Below are 27,489 nucleotides of genomic sequence, written 5' to 3' on the forward strand. Positions count from 1 at the left end.
AAAAAAACAGAACAGAATATCCAAGGACTGTGGGACAACTTCAAAAGGTGTAACATACACATTATGGAATACCTGAGGGAGAAGAAATAGAAGAAGAAACAGAAGAAATATTTGAAATAATGACTGAGAATTTCACCAACTTAATGCCAGGCACCAATCCACAGATCCAGGAAACATGAACATCAAGCAGGATAAATTCCAAAAATACTGCACACCTTTTTTGTTTGTTTGTTTGTTTGTTTTGGAGGAAGATTAGCCCTGAGCTAAGATCTGCTGCCACTCCTCTTTTTGCTGAGGAAGCCTGGCTCTGAGCTAACATCTGTGCCCATCTTCCTCTAGTTTATACGTGGGACGCCTACCACAGCATGGCTGCCAAGCAGTGCCATGTCCGCACCCGGGATCCGAACCAGCGAACCCTGGGCCGCCGAGAAGCGGAACGTGCGAACTTTGCTGCGCCACTGGGCCGGCCCCTGCACACCTTTTTTTTTTTAAAGATTTTATTTTTCCTTTTTCTCCCCAAAGGCCTCCAGTACATAACTGTATATATTTAGTTGTGGGTCCCTTCTAGTTGTGGCATGTGGGACGCCACCTCAGCATGGCTTGATGAGTGGTGCCACGTCCGCACGCAGGATCCAAACCAGCGAATCCCTGGGCCACCAAAGTGGAGCACGTGAACTTAACCACTCAGCCACAGGGCCAGCCCCCTCCCCCACACCTTTATATATCATTTTCAAACTACAGAAAAATCAAAGATAAATTTTAAATCCTGAAGCCAGAGGGAAAAAACCCACCTTACCTGTAAAAGAACAAAGATAAGAATTACATCCGACTTCTCAGAAATCATGCAAGCAAGAAGAAAGTAGAGTGAGATATTTAAAGTGTTGAGAGAGAAAACCCACCAACCTAGAATTCTATAAATTCTGTAATTTCACCTTGTGGAATCATTCTTAAAAATGAAGGAGAAATAGAGACTTTCTTAGACAAACAAAAATTGAGGGAATTTGTGGCCAGTAAACTGCCTTGCAAAAACTGTTAAAGGAAGTTCTTTAGAGAGAAGGAAAATAATATAGGTCAGAAACTCATATCTACATAAAACAAGGAAGAGCACTGAAGAAGAAAGAAGTTAACTTTTTTATTCTTAGTTGATCAGATAATAGTTTGTTCAAAATAACACAATGTACACTAATTATGTATGCTTATGTATATATGACATGTACATATATGCTTCTGTAAGCTTATATGTGCGTGAAATGAATGCCAGCAATGATGCAAGGGATGGGAGGGCAGGATTAGGATTATTTTGTTGTTGTTGGGATTATAAGGTGCTCACATTACCCATGAAGTGGTATAGTGTTATTTGAAAATGGACTTGGATTAGCTATAAATAAATATTGCAAACTCTAGGACAACCACTTCAGAAAAAAGCAAAAGAGAAGTGTAGCTGATATGCTAAAAAGAGAGAAAATGGAATCATAGAAAATTCTTAGTTAAAAGCCAGAGATGGATCTGAGGCTGGCATGGTGGCACAGTGGTTAAGTTCATGCACTCTGCTTCAGCAGCCTGGGGTTTGCAGGTTTGGATCCCAGGTGCGGACCTACACACTGCTTATTAAGCCATACTGTGGCAGGCATCCTACATATAAAATAGAGGAAGATGGGTGTAGATGTTAGCTCAGGACCAATCTTCCGCAGCAAAAAGTGGAGTATTGGTGGCAGATGCTAGCTCAGGACTAATCTTCCTCACACACACACAAAAAAAGCCAGAGATGGATCAAAAAACAGGACCCAACTATATGTCGTCTACAGAAACTCACTTTCAGTGTAAAGACACATATAGATTAAAAGTAAAAGGATGGAGAAAAATACACCATGCTAACACTAATCAAAAGAAGCAGGAGTAGCTATATGAATTCCAGAAAGGATGGACTTCACAGTAAGGCAAGTTATCAGAGATAAATAAGGGTATTATCATATAATGATAAAGGGGTCAATTCTCTAAGAAGACAACAATCCTTAATGTGTATGCACCTAAAAACAAGGCACCAAACTATATGAGAAAAAAAACCTAATAGAATTATAAAGAGAAATAGATGAATCCACCATTATAGCTGGAGACCTCAACACCCCTCTCTCAGAAATGGACAGATGCAGCAGGCAGCAAATCAGTGAGGACATCACTGAACTCAACAGCAGCATCAATCAACAGGACATAACTGACATCTCTAGACTGCCACAGCAACAGAACACACAGCCTTTTGAAGCCCTCACTCTCCAAGACTGACCACAGCCAGGCCATAAAACACACCTGAACACATTTAAAAGAATAATTCATACAACATCTGCTCTCAGACCACAATGAAGTTAAACTAGAAATCAATAACAGAGAGAAACTGGAAAGTCCCCAAATACATGGTGATTAAACAACACATTTCTAAATCACACATGGATCAAAGCAGAATCTCAAGAAAAATTTAAAAATAATTGGAACAAAATGAAAATGAAAGCACAAGCTACCAATATTTGTGGGATGAGGTGAAAGCAATGCTTAAAGGGAACTTTACAGCAGTGAATGCATACATTAGAAAAGAGGAAAGGTCTGAAGTCAATAATCTAAGTTTCCACTTTAGGAAACTAGAAGAAGAGCACGTTAGGTCCAAAGTAAACAGAAGAAAAGAAGGATCAGAGCAGAAATCAATGAAAACAAAAACAGGAAATCAGTAGAGAAAATCAATGAGACCAAAAGCTGGTTCTTTGAAAAGATTAATCAAACTGATAAGCTTCTAACCAGGCTAACAAAGGAAAAAAGAGAGAGAGAGAAAAGACATTAATTACCAACAACAGAAAGGAAAGAGGAGACATCACTACAGATCCCATGGGCATTAAAGGATCATAAAGGAATATTATGAACAATTCTGTGCACATAAATTTGATAATATAAATGAAATGGTCCAATTCCTTGAAATACACAATCTGCCAAAAGTCAACACCAGAAGAAACAGACAATCTGTATAGGCCTAAATCTATTAAGGAAATTGAATTAAGAATTAAAAACCAAATATTCAAGGAGATATTATACCAATTCCCTACAACCTCTTTCAGAGGATAGAAGCAGAGGGAATACTTCCTAACTCATTCTATGAGGCCAGCGCTACCCTAATACCAAATCCAGACAAAGACAATACGAGAAAGGAAAACTATAGACCAATATCTTTCATGAACATAGATGCAAATATCCTCAACAAAATATTAGTAAATTGAATCCAACAATGTATAAAAAGAATTATACACCATAACCAACTGAGATTTACCCCAGGTATGTAAGGCTGGTTCAACATGAGAAAATCTTTAGCGTAATCTGTCAGATCAATAGGCTAAAAGAGTAAAATCACATGATCATAATAAAAGATGCAGAAAAGCATCTAATGCTTTTTCTAAATCCAACACGCATTCATGATAAAAACTCAATAAACTAGGAATAAAGGGGAATGTCCTCAACTTGATAAAGAATATCTACAGAAAATCTACAGCTAACATTATACTTAATGGTGAAGAACATGAAATTTTCCACTAAGATCCACTAAGATCAGGCATAAGGCAAGGATGTCCCTTCTCTTTCTAGCTAATGCAACAAGACAAGAAAAGGGGAAAAAGGTATACAAATTGGGCAGGAAGAAATAAAACTGTCTTGTTTGCAGATGACATGACCGTCCACGTAGAAATTCTGAAAGAATTGATAAACTCCTGGAACTAATAAGCACTTGGAGCAAGGCTGCAGGATATGAGGTTAATATGCAGGAAAAATTGCTTGCCTATGTACCAGCAGTGAACAATTGGAATTTGAAATTAAAAACATAATAACATTTACAGTAGCACCCAAAAAAGTGAAATATTTAGGTGTAAATCTAACAAAATATATACAAGATTTATAAGAGGAAACAAACAAAACTCTGAAGAGGGAAATCAAAGAACTAAACAAATGGGGAGACATTCCACATACTGTTAAGATGTCCATTCTTACCAACTTGATCTATAAACTCAACGCATCTCAATCAAATCCCAGCAAGTTATTTGTGGATGTCAGCAAACCAGTTCTAAAGCTTCTGTGAGAGGGAGAGACCCAGAACGCCAACACAATGGTGAAGAAGAAATTCAGAGGCCTGACATTGCCCAACTTCAAGACTTACTATACAGCTATAGTCATCAAGACAGTGTGCTCTAGCAAAGAACAGACAAACAGGTCAATGGAACAGGAGAGAGAGCCAGAAACAGACTCACGTGAACAAGTCAACTGATCCTTGACAGAGGAGCAAAGGCAATACAATAGAACAAAGTCTCCTCAACAAATGGAGCTGGAATAACTGGATGTCCACATGCAAAAATATGAATCTAGACATAGACCTTACACCCTTCCCCAAAATGAACTCAAAACGGATCATAGACCTAACTGTAAGATGCAAAACTATAAAACCCTTAGAAGATAATATAAGAGAAAATCTGGATAAGTTGGGTATAGTGATGACTTTTTAGATACACCACCCAAGGCATGATGCGTGAAAGAGAAAATTGATAAGCTAGACTTTGTTAAAATTAAAAACTTCTGCTCTGTGAAAGACAATGTGAAGAGAATGAGAAGACAAGCCACAGACTGAGAGAAAATATTTGCAAAAGACATATCTGATAAAGGCCTGTTATCTAAAATATACAAAGAACTCTTTAAACTCAACACTAAAAAAACAAACCACCTGATTGAAAAATGGGCTTAAAGACCTGAACACATACCTCACCAAAGAAGACATTCAGATGACAAACATGACAAGATTCTCCATATCATATGTCATCACAGAATTGCAAATTAAAATAAGATACCACTACACACCTAGTATAATGGCCTAAATCTGGAACACTGACCACATCAAATGCTGGCGAGGATGTGGAGCAACAGAACTCTCTCATTGCTGGTGGGAACGCAAAAACAGCCACTTTGGAAGACAGCTTGGCAGTTTCTTACAAACCTAAACATACTCTTACCATATGATCTAGCAATTGCTCTCCTTGGTATTTATCAAAAGGAGCTAGGAACTTATGTCCACACAAAAATCTGCCCACAGATGTTTATAGCAGCTGTATTAATAACTGCCAAAACTTGAAATGCAGAAGTTCAGTTTGTGACTTCAAATCTCTGAGGCAAAGATGGACCCTTAGTGAGCAGACAGCCATTTGGAAAAAGACAAAATCAGGCCCACCCTTTATAGAAAAGTAAAACTCCAAATGGATCAGGGATCTACATGTAAAGTGAAACACAGGTACTGAGAGAAAACACAGGGCTGACCTCCTGAGTGTGGGAAAAGCCTCCCAACTATGATGCAGTGAAGAAAAGACTGATAAACTGAAGACACGGAATGGAGAAAACTTCTGCATGGAAAAAGCACTTTATAAGAAGAATCAAAGGCCAGTGACAAACAGGGAGAAGTTACTTGCAATATGTATTGGAGACAAAGGGCAAATATCCCTAATAATTGAAGAATTTTTAAAGTGAGAGGAAAATGACTAAACATCAAAATGGACAAAAGATACAAACAGACAGTTCACAAAAACAGAAGGCCTTTATACCTATGAAAACATCCAACTTCACTCATAGGGAAATGAAGCTTAAAACTATACTGAGACAGCACTGCTCACCCATCAGATTATAAATTGAAAAAGGTTAACATGCTGTTGGTTCCATGGAAGTGTGAAATGGAACGACCCCTGTGGAGGGGAATTTGGCAATACTTAGCAAAACTAATATGCATTTACCCTTGACCCAGCATTTCCACTTGTAGGAATCTACCCTAAAGATACCTCAAACAATACGAAAATATAAATGCATAAGGTTATTTCTTGTAGCATTATTTGAAGTTGGAAAATATTGGCAACGACCTAAATGCCCAGACACAGGAGATTGACTGAACAAATTATGGTCATCCACATAATGACGTACTATGTGATTCAAAAAAACGAGAGACATCTCTGTGAACAGATGGAGTGATTTCCAGGAGATGTTCCAGAAGTGAAACAAACGAAGTACAATAGAGAATATATAGAATGCTGCCTTTTGTCTAAGAAAGAAAGGGAAGTAAAGTAAACAAGTATTTACTTACCTTTACAAAAAGAAAGACATGAAGGATAAACCAGAAAACAATGACGTGAGTTACTAAAAACAGGGGAGACGTACAGGAGGGAGCGACCTCCCTGAGCACAGCTTCAGGGACACTTCTGATTTCCAGCAGCATGGTCACGTCCTACCAACTAAAAAGGATGGGAAGTCGGGTCCTAAGACTGAAAGCAGACGGAAAGAAGTGAACTCAACTGTATTCCAAATGAAAAAACCACCACCTGAAGAGGGCGCTCACCCAAGGGACTGATCAACACAGCACTCGACGGTGAGCCTCCAGCCGCAGACGCAGGGTGAAGAAGGCAAACCAACCCTGCCTCTGTCTCGTGGGTCTGTCTGTTTCCTGCAGTCATGGCAAAGCAATTCTGAAACTACTGAACGTCTTGAGCAAATACACTGATATTGCTGGGGTCGGGCTTCTTCTCACTGTGGAAGACGGGACATTCAGACATGGAAGGAGGGAGGCACATAGCCCAGGGAGATGGGGTGGGATTGGGGTATCACGATGGTGTCGTGATTTCTCATACATGTGCAAGTGTGTGCACACACCTCTGTCCTCACTAGCTGTCCACAGATAGGCCTAAAAGCACAGGCATCTCAACAGCAACGAGCATGCTTTGCACTCAGATCTTGGGCTTCAAAACCATTCTCCACCAAAAGGGGCCAGGGCCCCTCAAAGACACGGCTGATTCCAGGGCCAGGACAGAGAGGCCCAGGAGGAGCCTGGGCGGGACACCTTGTGCCAGGAAGGTTAACAATGAAGGGCCGGCTCCATGGCCGAGTGGTTAAGTTTGCGCGCTCTGCTTCGGCAGCCCAGGGCTTTGCCAATTTGGATCCTGGGCAAGGACGTGGCACCATTCATCAGGCCATGCTGAGGCAACATCCCACCCAGCACAACCAGGACCTACAACTAGAATATACAGCTATGCACTGGGGGGCTCTGGGGAGAAGAAAAAGAAAAAAAATTAAAATAATAAAAACGATTGGCAGTAGATGTTAGCTCAAGTGGCAAAAAAAATCAAATTAACAGTAACAGGGCGTGTCACAAGGACAGAGCAGCTTGACAGCCCCCCAGGGAATCCTGTACAATCTGAACACCACAGTGATTAGACAGGGCCACTCACAGACCATTGAGGTCTAGCAGCAATCCATGCAGGCGTGACGGTGATCAGTGACAAATATCTGAGCACTGACAAATTACAACAGAGTGATAAACGCCAACAATAGGTAAATAACAAATATGGATGATAGACAAATGGGAGAGACAGGAGCTTGCTCACGTGGAGTACTAGTGCTGCCTGGCAGGCAGGGCGGCGGCGCCACAGAGACTGGCCTTGCAGGGGTCATGGGTGGGCGCCAAGGCCGGAGAGCTGGGGGAGGTCCTCCTGGTCTGAAGGTGTCTATGCAGACTGCTTGTCGGCTGCAGTGAAAGAGTGGAAACTACAAGGTGGGAAAGGCCATCACCTCCTTCCTGGGGCACCCTGAGGTGCTCAGTGCCAAGGCCACGCAGTGAACAACTCACTCTTGAATGGCTCAGCAGAAAACAGCCTGTCTTTATGCACATGCAGGTTATGTGTGCATGCGTGTAGTATGTGTACACGTGTGCATGTTGTGGGTACATGTGGTATGTGTGTGTGTGCAGCCTCACCCAGTTCTCTGCGTTGTCTTCAGTGCCTGCTGGTACTTAATAAATGCTTGCTCAGTGAAGCGTAAAAGTACCAAAATTATCACTTAAAAATAAAACCTAGGTGAAGGCAGTCTCTGGAAATATCACAGATCATAAGATCGCTAATAACACATTAAAACATTTTTATTCTCATTCCTTTTTGAACACGTTTATCTTCCAAAATGTCATCTGCCATGGAAATGGTGTGCCTGTGACTACGAAAGAGGGCACATCCTGCAGCTTGGGACGAGTGTGGGGATGCACCCAGCAGCAGCTGAGGCTCACAAAGATGGGACTTCCCCAGCGGGTGCCACTTTAGGTGCCCCCAGAGGCCACGGGCAGCAAAGGTGGCATGCCACCAGAGCAGCTCCACAGAACAAGGCCTGCTGTCCTTGCCGCCGCGAGCAGCGCATGGTCCACACAAAAAGGATCTTGTTGCCCACCGTCCCCCTTGGCAGTGGCACTGGCCCCTTGCTCTCACCAGCGGAGTGCAGCATGGACGTGGGGCCCGCCGCCCAGGTGTCTGCGGAGGGGCCCACCTGCTCCCCAGGGCATGTCCGTGGCTCTTCGGTTGTCTCTCTGAACCGTGTCACCTGTCACGGCGCTGCGGAGCGCCAACATTCTCAGAGGGGCTTTGGTCCCCTCCCTGGGAGGAGTCTCTCCAGAAGCACCAGCTTTGTCTGCAGTTTGACGTCGAAGGGAGGCAGTTTGGTCACATTCAGACTCACACCGGTGGTGCCCGAGACGCTGGCCAGGACCCGGTGCGTGTCCCTGTAGAGGGCCAGGTGCCCGGGGGCTGCCTCCATGAGGAGGTGCGTGTAGGCCAGCATGTGCCCCGACCCAGGCTGCACATCTTCCCTCTTCTCGTACCTGCAAGACAAGAGCACAGTCATGCACCTGTGGCCCCTGCGCCAGCCCCTGGCTCCGGGGTACCAAAGGGAGCCTGTGCTCGGCCTCTAGGAGAAGCACCGCCACCTGCAGTCACGTCATAGCGGAGCATACCTCCAGGCGCTGTTGACTTCCAAAAACCGAGACACGCCTGTCTGTGCAGCAGCCACGTCGATGTGCAGAACGACACCTATGGAAAACCACGTCTGCTTGGTTAGAACCGCGAGCCGGGTGCCTCTGGCCAGAGCTGCAGCTGGTCCCTGCACAGCCCCGAGCACCCACCTGTTTGGGGGGGCACCAGCTCGTGCAGCCTCTGCATCGCCACGCCACCGGGATAGTTGAAGTGGGACACGTACAGGGCCGTGGCCGAGTACGTGGCATTCACCATAAGGTGCCCAATCACAAGGAGGGACCCCACTTTATACAGCCAAGACTTCTTATAATTATTCAGTCTGGAAAAAAAACAATCCATTTCACAGAAAGGGTATGGCGGCAATTAAGTGGAGGATACATCATCAGGCACATATACCTGTTCCTCCCCTCCCCGCACTGCAACGAGCACATCACCCAATACATCACCATCAGAGACAGCGGGTAAAGGGCTACCTTGAAATTTTTCTCTGTGAAATTCTACCCAGATGCCAATTTAAAGTTTATATGAGACTTTCAAACGTCCCGAGTTGCTCCTTGGATCAGAGAATGGCCTGTGGGACAAACCCCATGCACTGCCCTCTTTGTAAGTGACACCAACGGGACACAGTTGGCTTTGCGCCTCAACGGCAGAGGTGGAGGCTGCGACAGAGACCGTGCAGCTGCAGAGACAAGAATATTCACTATCTGGCCCTTCACAGGAAGGTTTGCTGGCCCCTGAAAACTCAGGATGGACCCTTGACCAAACTCATCAGGCCCCACTGAGCCCTTCTCCACCAGGCCCCAGCCTTGGCCTCGGGGGACTGCAGACCCTCAGCACAAAGGATCTCGCCCACCCGACACTAAGACACTGGAGCAAACTCAAAGCTGCACCCCTAGGGTGGCCCCAGCCCCTGAGTGCCTGCCGGAGAAAGCTCCAGGCTGCCAGGAGAATTTACCACATGTTCCCCCCAAAACCTGGGGATGGGCAGGTGGCCTTGGACCCCTCCAGAGCAATGATTTTAGAAAGCTCATGATTAGAATCCTTTCTCTGCCCTTTAAGATGCAAATCTACCACCCAAATCCCTTTCAGTCAGGGAGACTAGCAGAGCGGAGCCTGGTGAGAGCAGCGGGAACAGGCTTTATTCGGTAACAAACCACTGAGTAGAGAAGAGGGTCCTGCGTGAGCTGCGCTCGGCTTCCCTGAAGCACAAGACAGGGGACTCCTGGCCAGGCTGCTGGGGGAGGGGAGGGGCAGGGCCTGACGGCCCCCTGGGCCTGCTCCTTGCCCACCCGGGGAGACGCAGACAAACTCTGGTTCTTAGGGCAGGAGGCAGGGGAGCAGGGCCCTTTGCTCCCTCAGGGACAGAGCAGGGTTAGCCCCCAAACGTTGGCCTTTCAGAGACAGCTCTTCCCGGGTCCTGGAGGAAAGGGTCAGTCTGCCTGCCGCTCTGGGTCAGGGTCTGTCTACATGGCTCAGAGCACCCGGCCGTCCCTGGGCCGGGAGGAAGCCCCAGGCAAAAACACAGCAGCAGGGAGCTGGGGACAAGCTGTGAGTTCCTTCACCCGTGTCCCAGGGCAGCACAGTGACAAGCTGCCTCCCGCCCTTAACAGGTGTCCTTGGGAAAGTGAGGGCCATGAAGGGGTGACCTGCCCTCCTCCTGGCTCACAGGCTGCCTCAGGGCGCCTCTCCCACCTGCGTCCCTTGCGCCCCCAGCCCAGCCAAGGGGCTGGCCTTGGCCTCCTGTTCCCACCACAGGCAGTGACCATCCTGCCTCAGCCCCAGGCCTGCTCCCTGGTGAGCTGCAGCCCCACTCCCACCACCCCGCACAGCCCAGGGGCACCCTCCTCAGGGCTACCCGCGCCCCCTTCATTCTACTGCTGGGCAGTCTCCCTGCCTCCCTGCTTCCCTGCCCCACACCACTGCCTTTGTGCCCCCGAGCCTCGGCCTCCACTTGCAGCTCCTCTTCCTCACTCGGCTAGTCACCCTCAGAACCTCCCTGCCCTGCACCACGGCTACCTCCTAAGTGTCCTTCTCCTGAGTGACTGAGCCCTGGACAATTAGCACAGCTGTGTGCAGACTGGCCCAAGACACACGTCCCAGAAACCAAAGACCAGACAGAAAAGCAGAACCATGGGTTGGCAGGTGGCCAGTCCCATCCTGGCCTCGGCCCAGCGGCTTCACCGTCTCCACGGCCAGGCTGCCCTCTTTCAACACAGTGCCCACAGACACGTGCGTCTGCCTTAAAAATCTCCCCCTTTACGAATCAGTAAACCCGTGTCCCCTGAAAGCGAGGAGCATCGCGGAGGGAGCACTCACAGGCAGGCGCAGCCCCGGGCGGCCGCGATGTTGAGCACGGGGAAGACATAGATGACGAAGCGCAGCTCCTTGTGCGGGAGGAGCGAGTACAGGGCCACGAAGCCCAGCGCCGGCAGCAGCAGCGCCACGGCCCTCCTGTCCAGGAGGCCCAGGGGCACGAAGAGCAGGCTGCAGCCCAGGCCACGCGGCAGGGCCGAATAGAAGTACCACAGCAGTGGGGAGGTCGGAGCGGGTTAAGGAGCCACACGGCCACCCCTCAGCCAAGCCCGGGCAACCGAGACAAGCCCTGACAGCTGCCCCGGCCTGCGGCCTCGGCCCACGGTGACGCCCTTCCCACGCGGACAGAGGCCAGGGTTCCGCATCAGCACCGAGGCTGCACTGCTCCTCTCCCGGTCCCTTCTTTTTTCACTGTAAAAAGCATCGCCCTGGGGTGCACTGGGGACTCATGATGCTATTCTTCCTATTTGTGTCTATGTTTAAATGTTCTACAATAAAACGTTTAAAAAAGCCTATTACCATGAGGACTGCAAGAGAAGTTGGGGCTACGAAAGCAAGGTGGTGTTTCCAGAGGGGACAGACTGCTGGGTGGGGGGACCTGCCTGCCACGTCTCCCGGGCAGGCTTGGTCCTGGTGCCACAGCCGCTGCAGCAGCTCCACCCCGTGCTCCTGTCCCTCGAGCGCACACCTCCCGTCAGGGGCGACACCTGGGAGGAAGGCAGCTCCTCGCGCCTCCGGCTGTCCTGCCCCACGACCACCTTACAGAGACACCTGAAGGATACGCCCCAGTTGGAACTTTTGTTCAGGACGGTGTTGTACCAAAGCACTTTTCCTTCCGGCCACACAAGATACCGCCAAAAATAGGAGTCCACAGCAACCGTCAGTCCTAGTAAGATAAAATAAAGAGTTCCTCAGGAGGGAACACGGCCACCTGAAAAGCTCAGACTTCAAGGCTGCTGGGTGAAGGGCAGCCCCAAGTCCCAGGTCCCAGGTAACCGTCCCCACAAAGCAGCCCTGTCGGCACAGAGGCCAGGAGCCACCAGCAGCTTCACATGAAGGAGCTGAGACATCGGGGTCCCCGCCCCCTAAATAAGCACCTTCACGCCGGTCCCCTCACGAGCACCGGTCCCCTCATGAGCCGGGCGCAGGGGCCGGCTGAGCTGCAGGAGGAGACCGGCGCACGGAGGCCCTGGCAGCCGGGGGGCGCTCAGGAGGAACAGCAAGGAGAACCACGTTAAGAGGTTTCAATACTGCTAAAAGTTAAAGTAATTTTATTTAATGAGAAAGAAAAACCAAAAAAACTCCCGAATTTCTCTTCATCTTTGTAAAATGAGACAAAGCACAGCCTCCGGGCAGGATGGCCCCTGGCGACTCCGACTCACCCAGGCAGAGACCCCCGGCCGGCACGGCGCAGCGCAGCGCCTTCCCCACGGAGAGCCGCCCCGTGCTCAGCAGCAGCAGCAGCACGAGGCCCAGGAACAGGCTCAGCTCAGCTCTGAAGACGAGGATGGCAAAGGCCGAGAGCCGGACGAAGCGGGCCCCCTTCTGCTGCAGCCAGGCCGTGAGGGCCAGCAGGACTGCAGGACACAGGGCGGCAAGAGTAGGCTGATTACCTTCTCAGTACAAAAGCAACACAGAACCCTCCAGAAGACAGCAAACACCACCAAGAACCAGATCCCCCACACGGGGCCTGGGCTCCATTGTAGACGCCGCCCACCCCCGCCGGCCACAGGCCCGCGGCCCACACTGTCACACAGCTTGGGGCCACTTCCAGTGGGCCTAACTGTGCCAGACCCCAGACGCCTGAGTCCTGCTTCCTATCTCCTCCGGAGCCTCAGGCTCCACACGCCCAGTGCCAACCCTGGCCACCCTCCACTCTTCCCTGGCCATTCCCAGGCACTTGGCACGGCCTCTGAGCTCCACTTGGGGTTCATCTGGAATGGCGCCCTGCTTGCCATGTTCCCCGCCACGTCCCACAGAGGTTGCTTCCCCGGGCTTGGTGAGGGCCAGGCCACACCTCTGCCCCAGTTGGCACAGACCCCCAGGCCCACGCCATCTGCAGCCTCCCCTCCTACCTACACTTGGCCTCCCTGTGGCTCCCAGAGCAGGGCGGCTCTCTGCCTGGGGCGCCTGACAACACCTGACAGAGCTGCCCCCATCTGACCCACATGAGGCTTTTTCCTCCCAGCACTCACTGTCCTCAGACCAGGGCCACTCCCACTCGGCCCAGCCACTGCAGGTCCTGCACGAGGGAAACCCTCCCAGGGGACCTGTGAAACAGACTCGTGCCCACCTGGCATTTGCTGGAAAGGACACCTCAACGCAGCACTGAGAAGAGATCCCCCTTCCTGCCAAGGCTACCCTGGCGCTGAGTGTTTGAGACACTCAGTGGAAAGCAGCTTTCTCCAGGCAGGCACACCTTGGATGGATACCCACTCACCTGTCCCCAGGCCGGTGTGCCCTGAGCCCAGCGAGAGGCATGGGGGGCCAGCACTGGGTCCAACAGACACGGCTCGGCGGCTACGTACCCACAGGCAGAGCCAGCACGTTGGGGAGTGTCCGCGTGCAGTAGAACATCAGGTGGAACTGCGTGGCCGTCACCCAGCAGAACATGGCGGCTACCGTGGCCCCAAACTGCCGTCTCACTTCTTTTTGTAAAGTCCAGAGTGCAAAAATCACACCGAGTCCGAGGACGGCTCTGACTAAACAAAGACGGCAACACACGTGCAACCATCAGTGTGGACAGAAGCTGGGGCAAAGTGGGTCTTTGAAATGGTGGCTTGCAGTGGTCAGTTAATGACTAGGTGACAGAAAAACAGCCCTGAGACAGGGAGTCCTCTTTGGCATTAAAAATGGACTGGACATGGCAAACCGACAGCCTGGACCCCAGGCCCCTGACTCTAAAGCTTCGCTGTGAGCGCACGGCCCAGGGCAGTGGGCAGTGTCCGTGCGACAGCGCGACGAGTCCGGCACTAACATCAGGGGCCCCACCACACGGCTGTGACAGCTCCGGGGCCACATTTACCGAGGGCCTGATGGTCAGACGTGGCCCAATCTCCTGTCTGGGGCTCCAAGGCCCCACACGACCGGTACAGCCTGTTCCGCTGCCCCCGCGATGGGGGATTTCCATTTCCTAATCTGCCCTTTCAAGCAGCAGAACCACTTCTCCCCAGGAATGCGTACTTTCTCAAAGCTCTCCGTATGGGCCAGACCAACGAGCTACGTGAATGTGTCTGAGTCGGCTGGGGGAATCAGAATACAGTCTGGGTAGAGATGCAATAAAAATTTACTGAAATGGAAAGACGGTGATTGTTGGCTAAAAAATGAGGTTGCAGAGCAATATGTGCAGAATGTTCTAAATTTGGTTTTAAAAAATATTCACGTAGGCACAGAGAAAGGTCCAGAAGGATTTGCACAAAGGCCTATCTGTAGCAACCTCTGGGAGGTGGGAATGTGAGGCCTCCCCAGCAGATGTGCGGCTCTGGAATAATAAAGCCCTGCTCGGGTGCATGCAGCCAACCAGGCAGGGCTGGTGGCTCCCCTGCAGCCCAAGCGTGGCCCCGTGGGAGGTGCCTCACTCCTGCCTCATTCCTCCTGTGCCAGCCTGGGGAGGAAGGCACCATTGTAAGAGCAGAAGCAAGAGGCGCTCAGCTACGCGTCCCAGGTCACAGCCCAGAAAGGGCCGATGTCTGACCTCAACCTGTGCTCTGTACCACCCCGCTGAGTGGCCAGGGACAGCCAAGATCCCAACAGATGGATGTTCCTAGAGGAGGTAACTCAACCTGGTTGACTGAGCTCATCGATTACACCGTGGTTCTTCATTTTGTCCTCAGGTGAAGAACCCCTTACCTACTAGCTGAGAGTAAAACTTGGACACTTCTAACAGCGAGAGCACACACACGGCAGGGCTGGAGAGAACCGCAATCACCACCGGCCCGAGGAACGTCCTGGGCACCACTCCGGGGAACTCGAGATGGTCATACTGCAGGGAGAAAGGAGGGTCAGCCAGAGAGGCCCTCAGGAGTCGGGGTAGATGCGCGGTCCTGGACACACGTCCTCACCTTCTCCACGTCCAGCTGGTGGTAAAGCAGGTCATGCACGGCCTGCAGGCTGAAGCTCTCCTCCACTTTGGCATAGGGGCAGGTGACGAGGTGGACAGCGGCTACAGCAACCAGCAGCACCAGCAGCCGGCGCTGCCTGCCCACACCGGATGGCCTCTTCCCGGCCATTCTGCGCTTCAGCTTCACGTGCCTTCGTCGACTGTCAGCACCGCCACTCTGCAAGCATTTTGAAAGAATGAAAACGTAGATCCTCAAGTTTCCAAAATCACCCTTGCATTAGCATCTGGGAGACGTGGGTGAAGGGTAAGTGAGAGTTCTTTGAACTACTGTCATAACTTCCATAAATCCGAAAACACATCAAAATAGAAAGTTCAGAGGAAAATCATGCTTGAGAAGCTTTCGTATTTTAACCAGCTATCTTATGCTTTAGGTGGCATAAACATTCCTCCAGGAAGAAAGACTTTAGTTGCAGAACCCTGAGATAAGTCCGTGCAGCCAGGCCCTGGGCCGTCCTGGCCTCTGGAGCACAGGAGGGCGGCCCCTGCATCTGAGAAGCTCAAATCTGGTAGGAGAGTTGGGTAAAACCTGAACTGGCCCCCATGGTACTGGCTGAGAGCCTGGACCGGAGGCTGTGAGGTAGGAGGGTGGGAGGGATGCACCTGGAGGATGAGAGGGGCAGGTGCAGGAAGGCAGGACGTGGGACGCAGGGCTCAGGGCAGCCAGCGAGGTCCCTGTGCTCAGGGACGGTGGGCTGGGGCTGTGGATGCCTACCCTGCTGTGTCCTGAACTTCACCCTGGGAGCCCCAGGATGGCGCCACGATGGTCATGAACATGAATACGTGGGTGACAACAAGCACGAGTGTGTCCTTGAGGGGTTCAGATACATGTGCCTGCGATGGATCTCCCAAATGCCAACACGACGATCTGGGGGGAACCCTGTTACGAAGCTTCCTGAGAAAACCCCGGCAGTGTCCAGTCCACTTCCTGCTCACGAAAGACCTAGATCTTTCCATCCTGGAGGGGGAGGAAAGATGGCAAACTTGTCTTCGTGTTCCTGGCTTCTCTTAAAACAGGTTTGACTTTATTTGATAGAAGGGGCAGAGGAGAGAGCCATGGTGCTTACTGCTTGTTAAAAGTACCTTTTGATTAGAGGGAGATTTAAGAAGTCTGTACTCTCCCAAGATGGCAAGTGAAGGAGAACCTGCAGGTCAGAAGGAGCAGGACTCCCGTCTGATACAGTGGGGGAGGTGGGGGCAGCTTTAATAATTAAGAATTACCAAAATAATACGCGGTTCCCCTTAGAAGTCACCTAACTTTTTTCCTTCCCAAATATAAAAAACACTGGATGGAGACAGGTGCTTCTAGCTTATTTGTCTTCCTCTTTCTAAAACGTAAGCTCCTCGAGGACGGGACTTTTCTGTTTGTTTCTTCCCCACCACTGTAACCTCAGCAAGGAGGACGCACTCTGGGCATTACAGGAGGCGCTTGCACGTGCTGAAGGAAAGGTACGTTTGCCTGTCTCCCCTGCTGGGCTCCGGCCTGTCCCGACTCCCCACTCACTGCTGCATCAGCAGAGCCTGGTGCACAGCAGGTGCTCAACAAACTAGCTGAAGAACAAAGTATGTAAAAACTTAAGCATGGATCTCACGCCAGCTTACGTTTTCATTAAAAATACGTTAAAGCTTTAGTTTCCAGTGAAGCCAAAGAGGCCACGGAACATTCATACACTACTCTCTGTTCCTCTTACTGTCATGAAGGAAAAAAAAAAAGAGTTTTAAGAAATAGGAAGCATCTACACAGCTAAGCCGTTGAAGCAGCTGCACAGTGCTGCTTGGCAGGAACCCGACACGGGCTCACAGCTGTCCCCAGTCAGCTGAGAACAGGCCTGTCCCCACACACCCCACTCGATGCCTCTGCCCAGAGGAGTTCCCCTGCAGGAAAATCCACACTCTTATCTCACAAGCTGTGGGGTGAAAAAGTATGTGCAGAACTCGGAGCCCCCTCCTGGCCCCGGGGATTCTCACTCAGATAAGGGTGTGCTCTTGCTGACACTGAGGGCAGAGACCAACCGGCAGAGCAGCTCAACCTGGAAGGCAAGGGCCCCAACGGGGGTAAGCAGAATGCTTCTCCAGGACGACGGGAAGACAACAGGGCATAAGCAAGTACAGAACCCACGGTCACCCCACCACTGGGGCTCGAGAGGGCCAGGGGACATTTCTCTACACCCGTCCAGCCCTGCTTGCAGGTGTTCGGATTGTTAATCTGAGGCATCAAACAGGCCAGACTCAAAACAGGTAGTTTACAGAGGGCGGCATCTCAGACCAGGGAATGGCCTACAGAGGCCTCCTGTCCCCAGCGATTCAGAGTCTAGGCCTCGACTGAAACTGGTCAAAGCAGACGTTCACACTATTAATCCCCTGGCTGGAAACACAGGGGATCTGGCACAAATTGGGCGGCTAAAGGCCAGGGAAAAGCGGGCGTCATTGTACTCCTTCCTTTGGCAGCTATGTCCTCTTAGACTCTACATAACGCTCCTCTTACTTCTCCTGATGCAAACCAGGACTCCCTGCCCACCCACCGCCTCGGGCACGTGGGCAAATGCAGATTCCTGGGCCCCAAAGAGACAGATCACGCCCCAGGTGAGCAGCCCGGCCCCACATGAAGAGCCCACCCCATGTGAGAAGCCCGGCCCCAGGTAAGAAGTTTGGCCGCCAGGTGAACAGCCCGGCCCCAGGTGAGGAGCCCACCCCAGGTGAGAAGCCCGGCCCCAGGTAAGAAGTTTGGCCGCCAGGTGAACAGCCCAGCCCCAGGTAAGAAGCCTGGCCCCCAGGTAAGCTGCCCGGCCCCAGGTGAGGAGCGCAACCCCCAGGGGAGCAACCCGGAGGCCTTCCCGCGTAGACACGCTCCGTGAGGCCGGAGGAGCGCTGCGGAAGCGCTGGTTTGGGGTCCCCGCCGTCCGCCCCGCGAGCCAGGGTCGTCCCCTCCCGCCGCCCGCCCCGAGAGCCCTGGACGCGGCTGCGCGCGCTGACCTCCCGGCCCCGGCTCCGTCCCTCGGAGCGCGGCCGCCCGGGCCGCCCTTGGCCGGAAGTGAGGTAACGGAAGCCGAGAACGGAGGCGGAGCCCTTGCCCGAACCTAACACGGCCGCCTGGCCTAGCCATCGCAGCGGGCGCGCCCCTGCCCGGAGTAAAGATGGCCGCAGCGGGCCGCGCGCGAGGTGCGCTCGGATCTCCACGCCCCCGGCCCCACCCCCTCGCGGCGGGACGCTGACCCGGGGCCTTCCTATTGGTCGCTTCTCGTGGCGAGCCTGGATTGGGCCCCGTGGAAAAGGGGAGGGTCCCGCTGACCAATAGCGGCGCTAGGGCTGGCGGGGGCGGGGCCCCGGCCGACGCCGTCAAGTATCCCCGGGAACGGCCGGCGCGGCGGAGCCGGTGGGCGCGCGGAGGCCGGAGCGCTAGCCGGTTCTCGCTGGGCCTCGGCCCGTGCCCGCGCGGGTGCGTCCTCGCAGCGCTGCCCGCCTCGGCCCGCCATGCGCCCGCCGGCCCCGGCCGCGCTGGGGCTGCTGCTGCTGCTGCTGCTGCTGCTGCTGCTGCTGCCGCCGCCCGATCAGGCCGCCAAGAAGCCGACGCCCTGCCAGCGCTGCCGGGAGCTGGTGGACAAGTTCAAACAGGTGGGCCGGGGACCCGCGGACCTGGGGCGGGGGGCTGGGGACACGAAGCTGGGGGGCGGGGGGTGGGGGGCCGGGGGCGCGGACCTAGGGTCATTCCCTCGATGGACAGCGGCATCCCTCCGTAGACCAATCACCCTCGCGATGGATGGGGTAGGGGCAGCAGCGCTGAGCCCCCTGCCCACCGTCTCTCCACAGGGCATGGTGGACACAGCGAAGAAGAACTTCGGCGGTGGGAACACGGCTTGGGAGGAAAAGACGCTGTCCAAGTATGAATTCAGGTGGGCGCCCGCCCCTGCTCTGAGAGCCCCAGCGGCCTGCCTTTAGTACTTGATGTGTTCCTGTGAACCTTGTCACCCACCCTGATGACAGAAGGGTCCCTTTGGTGCGGTCACCTGTCCTCTGGCCTGGGACTAGTGCACTGGCCCCTAACTGATCTTTTGGCTTCCACACTTGTCCCTACATCCACTCTCCAAACAAAAGTCACGGTGGTCTTTTTAAAAAACACGCTGGAAGGTGAGTCCCCCCCACCTGAAATGTTGCTGGCTTCCCCTACAGGTGGGATTACCCCCTCCCCCTCTGCCCGGAGCTCCGGCTCCTCCTGCCCTGCTTCAGCTTTCCGCTGGTGGACCCCACACCTGACCACCCCCCTCTCTGAGTTTAATTCTCTGCATAGCACTGGCTACCCCATCCCCAGTTGATGTGTTTGTTGAGAGTCTTTTTTACACTAAGTGGCACCAGGTGGGGCCCCAGGACATCCCTGTAGCGTGCACTGACCACCAGGCACGTTCCCCCCCGCCTTGCAGTACTGACGGACCTTCTGTTTCAGTGAGGTCCGCCTCCTGGAGATCATGGAGAGCCTGTGTGGCAGCAGCGACTTCGAGTGCAACAGGCTGGTGGAGGAGCAGGAGGAGCACCTGGAGGCCTGGTGGCTCCGGCTGTGAGTGCCCACAGACCCGCAGCTCTTCCCGAGCCTTCACTGAAACCATCACAAATAGTTTCTTATCTTTTAACTTATAATTTTAAAATAACTTCGGACTTGGAAAAGTTACAAGAATGGCACAAGCGTTTCCACGTACGTGCCTGCCTCCTTAGCCACGTGTCACCATCTGTTGTTAGCATACTGCCACAGAGCAAGGCAGCCAGCCAGGGAGGTTCCCACCTACACTGCTGTAGCCCAGCCCTTAGCATACGCGGGAGCACGTGTGATAGTAGATGGCTTTTGTTTTGAACAAATCTGTCCTGTGAGATTTAACGAATGCTTTTTTAAATCCCTAGGAAGAAGGAGCACCCTGACTTATTTGAATGGTTTTGTGTGAAAACGCTGCAAGTTTGCTGTTATCCGGGGACTTACGGGCCAGACTGCCTAGGTATGTCTCTCTCAGGGAGATCTCGAGTGTGCCACGTGGTCCCCGTTATCTCTGTCGTGGGTCTGGGTGGGCAGAGCACAGGCGGGAACTGGGGCCGTGGGCTCCACAGAGCCTGGCGCTGCCTCCGCGCCGTGGGGCTGCGGCGCCACAGCTGCCTTCCCGCCTTGGGGACCTTCTCCGTGGGCCATACAGCTCTGCGCATCTGATCCCAACGTGCTTCTAATTCAGGGGTCCACAGACCCACGGCAGCCCTCACCCACCTGCCCAGGCGTTGCCCTCTGAGTACGGGGAGGTGGCTTCCGTGGCCCCCAGCACAGCTCTGCCTTCAGAGTAGCAAAGGCCGTCTGTGAAAGGCCGGCGGGGGGGCAGTGGGTGTCAGGCTGGACGCATGGCATTCAGCCTTAATAGGGGAAGCAGGCTCTTCCGTGAAGAGGTAGGCGCTGAAAGTGAAGCCATAGTTTGCTGTCGGGGCATTACCAAGGGTATTCACATTGACCAGCGGGGTCAAGTGGCACAGTTTTCAGGTTCAGACCCCCTCACTGGTCCGAGCACCTCCTGCCTGCCTCTTGGCTTTCCCACTGGTGTGTGGCCACAGCAGGATATTCTCACTCTTCCAAGCACCCCATGTGTGAGCATCTTTGTCCCATGTTTCAGGGAAGGCTCCCATGCAGGTGATCCACTGGGCCTGCAAACCCCAGCAAGTCAGCTTCCCAGATACCCTCACAGCCTCGCATGCCCCTCAGATAGATCCTACTTGTTCCAGGGGCAAAGTAGGGCTTGGGTCTTGGTGAGAAATCCGAAGCTGTTTTGATGGTGAATGAGTCGAGTGAGTGAAGAGGCATTTGCTCTGTGTGAAAACATGCCCCTGGCCACCTGCTGGGGTGCACTCTGAGTGGTGGGTTTATGTTCCCCACAGCATGCCAGGGCGGTTCCGAGAGACCCTGCAGTGGGAACGGCCACTGCAGTGGAGATGGCAGCCGACAGGGGGACGGGTCCTGCCAGTGCCACATAGGGTACCAGGGAGTGCTGTGCACCGACTGCACAGACGGCTACTTCAGCTCACTGAGGAATGAGACGCACAGCATCTGCACAGGTACCACGGATGCTGGCATCCAGGGCTCTGTCCTGGTCCGTGAGGCATGCAGAGGCAGCCTTTCCCGGAGCTGCCTGCACAGATGGGACGGGGGACCCATTGCCTTCTTACCCCAGACCTTCTGGGAGCTTAGGAGGCCCAGGGGACACTGGCCCTTGTAAAACATGTGAGGGGAAACAAGACCATGGGTGGTCTCGCTCTCGTCCCTAAACAACCCCCAGAGGGAAGAGGAGTTGCTCTTCTCCTGACGTCCTGGAGGACTCGGGGTCGGCAGTGCCGTTTGTCCACACTTGTGGTTCTCTGTGACCTGGCACCTGGAGTGTCCAGACACAAGACTGCCCACCCCCGTGGCTCTCCCGGCAGGACAGTGGCCCCTGAGTGCCCTGCTGGTCAGTGTCCTTGGGTGCGTACGGCGTGCAGCACGCATGGGTTGTGACCGCCACGTGCACATCAGGCTGGGTGTGGGCTCAGCGTTTGGGAGCCGCCTTTGCCAGATTATGAGAAGCCCCTTGGAGTCCTCATTTGCTAAGAATTTTTATCATGAATGGGCATGGAAAGCCCACGTATTGTGTTTCTTAAGCCTGGGAATATTATGAATCACACGAATGGATTTTTTCTGTTGAGCGAATCTTGCTTTGCTGGGATTTTTTGCTTGTTTGCTTTCAATTCTTGTTTTTACCTTGTTGAATGTAAACCCCTAATTTCTGCAGTGACCTTTGTGTCACGTTCATTACTGAGGATGGCATGCACACGTTTTGACGGATGTCGCCTCTGCCTTCCAGCTTGTGATGAGTCGTGTAAGACGTGCACTGGCCCAACCAACAGAGACTGTGCCCAGTGCGAAGTGGGCTGGGTGCGCGAGGACGGCGCCTGCGTGGGTAAGGTGGCGGGGCTCCTCTGTGTGGGGGGGACGTGTCAGTCCCCTTCGTGTCCTCCTCCCCTCCCTCCTCCCCACTCCCTCGGGGGTCTGCGTGGCCCCTGCCATGCTCAGCCCCCGCCCCGGGCTCCCTTCAACAGCCCCGTCCCAGGCTGTCTTCACAGTCTCACTGTGCAGGCCTAGGCTTACACTCATGTGACCTCGCCCAGGGGCTGGTTGCTGAGTGCGGCCCGCAGCTTTCAAGAAGGATCCTGTGTGGTTTCCATCTTGCCCTCTGCAGCCTGAGCCCTGGGCTGGGAAGGCGGACGCCGCACCAGCCGTCCTTGCTGTCAGGTGGCCCAGGGTAGTTTGTTGGCTCAGGCCCCAGGAGGGAAACCTGGGATGTGCCCAGTCATGTCTCCTGGTGCCCTGGTTTCATAAAATAGAAGGATGGGGAGTGGAGGGCTTCTGGCCGGCAAGCAGGCCGGTGGAGACTCCAGAGCGGGCAGCCTCTGACTGGGGTGGTGACAGGGATGAGTGGCACAGGCAAGGTGCAGGCAGGTCCTGCTGGTGTGCAGTCACAGGCTGGGAAACTGAGGCACAGACCTCTCCTTGACCTGGACAGTCTCACAGGTGAGCCCAGCAGCCATGCTAGTCTGGCTCAGCTGCAGAGAGGAGGCACCTGCCCTGGGTGCCGTGCGGACTTGAGGCTCTGGCCCCGGCGCCGTGTGTGCAGTCCTCTGCGTCCATCCCCACCCAGCAGCCCATCGTTTCCTTTGAGCTCCAGTCTGTCTGTGAGCTTACAAACGCAGCCCTGCCGCGTCTCAGAGCCCCAGAACCGCGGGCTGTCGGGGGCCCTGGGGAGGGTCTAGCACTGGCTGAGGTGCTTTTCTGCAGGCCCAGGTGTTGGCAGGCAGGTGGGAGGGTGGCAGGTGGAGGCCGGGCTCCCTCCCACCACGGCATCAGTTTTGGTTTCACCCTTCACAGCTGCTTGGCCTCAGGCAAATCAGGGCCTCAGCCTTGGGCCCCGGGCCCCACCTTGAGTGGTGGGCAGCAGCCCTCCATGACCTGGACTTGAGGTTTGTGTGAGGCTCTGTGGAAGCACAGGGCGCTCACGCATCGGCCCTCGGTCCCTCACAGCACCCTGGGCACTAAGCATCCCGCGTCCCCACCCCTGCACACAAGAGGCCTTTAAGGACGACCAGCAAAACATGTCCTCCACACAGTGGTCACTGTCCTCTCCAGGCCGGCCCTGGCCACGGGTGTGTCAGGCCACCAACTGTCACCTCAGAGGTGGTGGGGCCGCTCACGGCTGTGCTGTTGTGTTCCAGATGTGGACGAGTGCGCGGCGGAGCCACCCCCCTGCGGCGAGAAGCAATACTGCCAGAATGCCAACGGCTCGTTCGTGTGCGAAGGTGCCTGGGCCCGGCACCCCGAGCACCTCTGCAGTCATGCCTTGGTTCCTTTTCTTCCCTTTGAACGTTGTTGGTGCTTTGTCAGCATGACTGCTGTATATTCTGCCTACTTAGAAATATCCTAGTGGCAGCACAAGTGATATTTGCTGCGGAAAAAGCAGAAAATGCAAATAGGTTGAAAAGAAGATAATAACAAAATCCCTTGGTTCCCCAGAGAGGGCACCTCTGCTCATGTTGTTAACACACTCCCGTGGACTCCTTGATGCTCTCGTCAGTTTGACGTGACGCCTTGTTGCCTGTTTTTTCATACAATGATGTTGTGACCATCTTTGTACATCACATTTTTTTACATCACATTAGTGATTTGGAGCATGCCGTTACTCCATAGTTATCCTCAACAGTCCATGCTGTTGGATATTTAAATTACACTAATTTTTCCACAGTTATACACTTCAAATATCCTTGAAGGTAAAGCTTTTCACATTCTTCATTATTTGCTTTTATTAGTTTCCAAATTACTCCAAATCCCATTCACACGAATGTGGATGTTAGGGCCACACCCCTACAGGAAGGCTGTGCCGGCTCCTCTGCCAGCAGTGCGGGCGCCTCTCCCATGTCTGCGCCCACACCGGGGGCTCTCAATGCCTGTGGCGTCTGCAGTGGTCGCTTTGACGATGAGGTCTTAGGCCAGTCGCAGCCCACGTTTCTCTCTTGTTACTTTTACTGAGCTCCTCGCAGCTGAGTGAAGCAGTGTCGCCAAGCTTGAGGTGGGTTTTGTTTTGAGAAAGGCTGCCGTACCCGGTTTTCACTTCCACAAACGGGTTTATAGCGGGATTGCTTTACATAGCGCCCCTTCCGCTCTATTGCTGTCTTGCAACTCTTGAGGAGCATGTCTGCTGCATAAATTTAGGCACATCGTCCTTTGCCAGAAGACAGAGGTGGGTGAAAAGAACATACTGTCTGCAGCCCCCCATGATTGGCTCAGGGAACACGCGCGTTTCAGATCCCTTTGTGCTCAAGGGGAGGTGCTCTGCTGTCATCATCATCTTTCCCCTCTTGTTTCCAGAATGTGACTCCACCTGTGTGGGCTGCACGGGGAAAGGTCCAGGACAGTGTAAAGAGTGCATCCCTGGCTACACTAAAGAAAGCGGCCAGTGTACAGGTCAGTGTGCTGCACTAAGGCAGAACCTTCCAGAGGGACCACGATGTGAATGGCCACATGAAGAGGTGGGGGGGGGGACAGGGCACTGGGCTCAAACGCTTCCTGCAGACCCTGCTTCTCTAGCTTCTCAAGCTCCTGGGAGTCTCAAGAGACACAGAAGCAGCAGGTGGGGTCGAGTGTCTGCCCCAGCTGGCCCCCAGGTGTGCCTGGTGCTGGTGACGCTGGAGCAGGTGCCCGCGGCCTCGTGCCCTGGTCCAGCCTCATGTGCCCAGGCCTCCCACCTCCCGCCCACCTTTCCCTGTCAGGTCCTGGGCAACGGGGCCCCAGGGCTGGCCGTCGGGGCCTCTGTGGTGGAGGCCAGGCTGCAAGCTGCTTGGTGAGAGGCAGCGAATCTGCTGATGCCCCATGGCATGGGTGTCCACTGCGCTTCCCGCCTTCATGCATCCTGGACTGTCCTCTCCGCTTCTCTGCCTGTCCAGGGCCTGACTCCAGAGACGTGTGTTACATTCCCCATCTCGCTCCTTTCTCTGATGTGACGTGTATGGTCTTTGTGCTTTCTGTACGTGCGTATTTTGTGAGTGAGTGACTCTCATGATCCATGACACGTGTGTGTTTGCTAAATGAGGTGATTTGTTACAGTGGAGTATTTTTATCTCAGATATAGATGAGTGCTCACTTGCAGAAAAAGCGTGTGTGAGAGAAAATGAAAACTGCTACAATACCCCCGGGAGTTATGTGTGCGTGTGTCCTGAAGGCTTCGAAGAAACAGAAGACGCTTGTGTGCAGACGCAGACAGCGGGGGACGGTGAGTGGTCGGCTCTCCTGCCTCTGGCACAGAGGGAAGATTCTCGATGGGGCCTGCCCTCCCTCTGCAGTGGGGTTTGCCTGCACTGGGAACCCCCGAGAGAAGAAATTCACACAAGAAGTGGCCTGGGGATTCCGGGAAGACGAGAGGGTAAAACTGCTCCTGGGACAAAGTCCTGACAGGGGCCACGGCCCAGAAGGTGGGGAGACGGCAAGCAGTCACTGAGATGTAAGGGTCAGCCACCCAGATGGCTGCAGAGAAACAGACGTGGGGGGAGGTCAGGATGGCAGGAAGGCCTGCAGGTTGTCTCTGTGCTAGCTTCCTGGGCGGCTCCAACAACAGAAAGGTGCTGTCTCACAGGCTGGAGGCCAGAAGTCTGGGATCCGGTGTCACAGGGCCTGGCTCCCTCTGAGACCTGGAGGGAGCGCCCTTCCCTGCTTCCTCCAGCTTCCAGTGGCTGCCAGCTTGGAGCTCCTTGGCTTGCAGCCACATGTCTCCAGTCTCTGTCTGTGTCCAAATTTCCCTCTTAAAGGACACCAGCCATTGGAGGACAGCCCACCCCAATGACCTCATCTCAACTTGATCATCTGCAAAGACCCTATTTCCAAATAGAGTCACGTTCACAGGCCCTGGGGGTTGGGTGCCATCTTTTTGGGAAATAATTCTTCCCATGATAGTCTCATAGAAGAATATGGGGGGTGTGAAAGGCAATGCTCAAAAAGACAATGGCTAAGAATCTTCCAGAATGAAAAAGACGTGGCTCATATTCCAGAAGCTCCCTGAGTCTGAGCAGGATAAAGAAGCAAATCCACGTCAAGATGTGCTGTAGTAAACCATGTAACACCACAGACAAACGGTCGGCGGAGAGTGAGGACATGGCAGAGGATGGGACGTGGCCAAGCGTCACCTGGCTGCTCCTGGGCCTCCACCCGCCCTTTGCCCCCACGTTTCCTGGGGTGGCCCTTCCTCACCCACCCCTCATCTTCACTCAGGCTCTTGTCTCACCAGGTTGGCTCAGGGCGCCTCACCAGCCCCCAACCTCCCACCTTCCACACCCGGTGCTGTGTGGCAGCTCTGAAATGCCATCTGGCCGCGTCACCTGGGTGGACACCCCTAGCTGTGGGGGGCCTGGGGCCACAGTGTCTATAGGGAGCCTGGGTGCCGTCCCCAGGGCCCTGGGTGAGCAGTCCACCCCCTGCACTGCGTTGTCCCAGTGGAAATGTCGTGGCCATGTCCTCAGGGCCTTTTGTCCTGGGAATTTACTGAGTGACCTGCATTTGTTTTCTGACAGAAGTCACACAAGAAAGCCCAACAGAGCTGCCCTCCCGAGAGGATCTATGACGCGCGTCCAGCGTCAGGAGCCAGACCTGCCCCTTAAGTTATTGAGACTAACATCCTGGAAACGTGACCCTGCCCCCATTCCTCAGGGGACCGCTGGAGGGAGAAGCTGCCTTTGAAGAGGTCACTGCTCATTTGGCCCTTTAAAAACTGCATTTTTTGGTTGTTCTTAAGCAGATTTGTCTATTTTCATACCATTCTTTCTAATAAAATTGACCATTGAAGGCAGCCAGGCACAGAACACGTGTTGGGTCTCACTGGAAAAGGCTGGATGCTTTAAAGTGGAGTTTGCTCGTTCAGCTAGCACCTGTGGGGCAAGAGCCAGGAGATGCATGCGACAGGGACGCTGAGGCAGACGCAGCCCTGCCGTCCCTGGTGGGGCTCCCTTCCCCACCTCCCCGGAGCAGTCCCACCTCCCTTGCAAGTTCACTCAAAGTCTTGACCGGCCTCTAGAGTGAGTGTTGTCGAGGGACCCACACAGAGTAAGGGACCCTTGGGTGGGAGACAACCATGTTGAAGGGTTGAGCTGGAGATAAAAGTCAGCTGTAAACCTCAGGGCCAGTTCCTCACG

The 27,489-nt window shown here is 53.4% G+C and overlaps 2 protein-coding genes across 5 annotated transcripts; one reads left to right on the forward strand and one right to left on the reverse strand.

Annotated features, from left to right (window-relative positions):
* Positions 1-7,945: 7,945 nt before the first annotated feature.
* ALG12 (ALG12 alpha-1,6-mannosyltransferase) lies at positions 7,946-18,384 on the reverse strand. Of its 3 annotated transcripts, none has more exons than XM_023631730.2 (10): positions 18,244-18,384; positions 15,215-15,430; positions 15,003-15,135; positions 13,682-13,855; positions 12,536-12,730; positions 11,936-12,039; positions 11,157-11,380; positions 8,990-9,159; positions 8,822-8,897; positions 7,946-8,689 (listed from the first exon to the last, which is right to left on the reverse strand). In XM_023631730.2, exons 2-10 carry the CDS (start codon positions 15,380-15,382, stop codon positions 8,443-8,445), a joined length of 1,491 nt encoding a protein of 496 aa, XP_023487498.1. In that variant the 5' UTR covers positions 15,383-15,430; positions 18,244-18,384; the 3' UTR covers positions 7,946-8,442. The 3 variants fall into 3 exon arrangements, with proteins under 3 accessions (XP_023487498.1, XP_070110174.1, XP_070110175.1); XM_070254073.1 differs by lacking the exon at positions 18,244-18,384 and adding an exon at positions 15,986-16,228; XM_070254074.1 differs by lacking the exons at positions 8,822-8,897; positions 8,990-9,159 and having other exon boundaries at positions 18,244-18,370.
* On the forward strand, positions 17,160-27,159 carry CRELD2 (cysteine rich with EGF like domains 2). Of its 2 annotated transcripts, XM_070254075.1 has the most exons (12): positions 17,160-17,325; positions 17,775-17,890; positions 17,967-18,882; positions 19,078-19,160; positions 19,709-19,819; positions 20,158-20,249; positions 21,166-21,342; positions 22,125-22,220; positions 23,530-23,613; positions 24,680-24,775; positions 25,434-25,580; positions 26,872-27,159. In XM_070254075.1, the coding sequence occupies exons 3-12, from the start codon at positions 18,742-18,744 to the stop codon at positions 26,919-26,921; spliced, it is 1,077 nt and encodes a 358-aa protein (XP_070110176.1). In that variant the 5' UTR covers positions 17,160-17,325; positions 17,775-17,890; positions 17,967-18,741; the 3' UTR covers positions 26,922-27,159. The 2 variants fall into 2 exon arrangements, with proteins under 2 accessions (XP_070110176.1, XP_023487499.2); XM_023631731.2 differs by lacking the exon at positions 17,160-17,325 and having other exon boundaries at positions 17,847-18,882.
* Positions 27,160-27,489: the final 330 nt, after the last annotated feature.

The sequence above is a fragment of the Equus caballus genome, chromosome 28, assembly GCF_041296265.1.
Source record: "Equus caballus isolate H_3958 breed thoroughbred chromosome 28, TB-T2T, whole genome shotgun sequence".
Taxonomy (NCBI): domain Eukaryota; kingdom Metazoa; phylum Chordata; class Mammalia; order Perissodactyla; family Equidae; genus Equus; species Equus caballus.

Coding starts and splice junctions, on each gene's coding strand:
- ALG12 (XM_023631730.2), bottom strand. CDS start 15,382: ATGGCCGGGAAGAGGCCATCCGGTGTGGGCAGGCAGCGCCGGCTGCTG. Junction 15,136..15,214: donor ACCAGCTGGACGTGGAGAAG/GTGAGGACGTGT, acceptor TTCTCCCTGCAG/TATGACCATCTCGAGTTCCC. Junction 11,381..11,935: donor ACAAAAGTTCCAACTGGGGC/GTATCCTTCAGG, acceptor TAACCCGCTCCG/ACCTCCCCACTGCTGTGGTA.
- CRELD2 (XM_070254075.1), top strand. CDS start 18,742: ATGCGCCCGCCGGCCCCGGCCGCGCTGGGGCTGCTGCTGCTGCTGCTG. Junction 19,161..19,708: donor CTGTCCAAGTATGAATTCAG/GTGGGCGCCCGC, acceptor CTTCTGTTTCAG/TGAGGTCCGCCTCCTGGAGA. Junction 24,776..25,433: donor AGAAAGCGGCCAGTGTACAG/GTCAGTGTGCTG, acceptor TTTTTATCTCAG/ATATAGATGAGTGCTCACTT.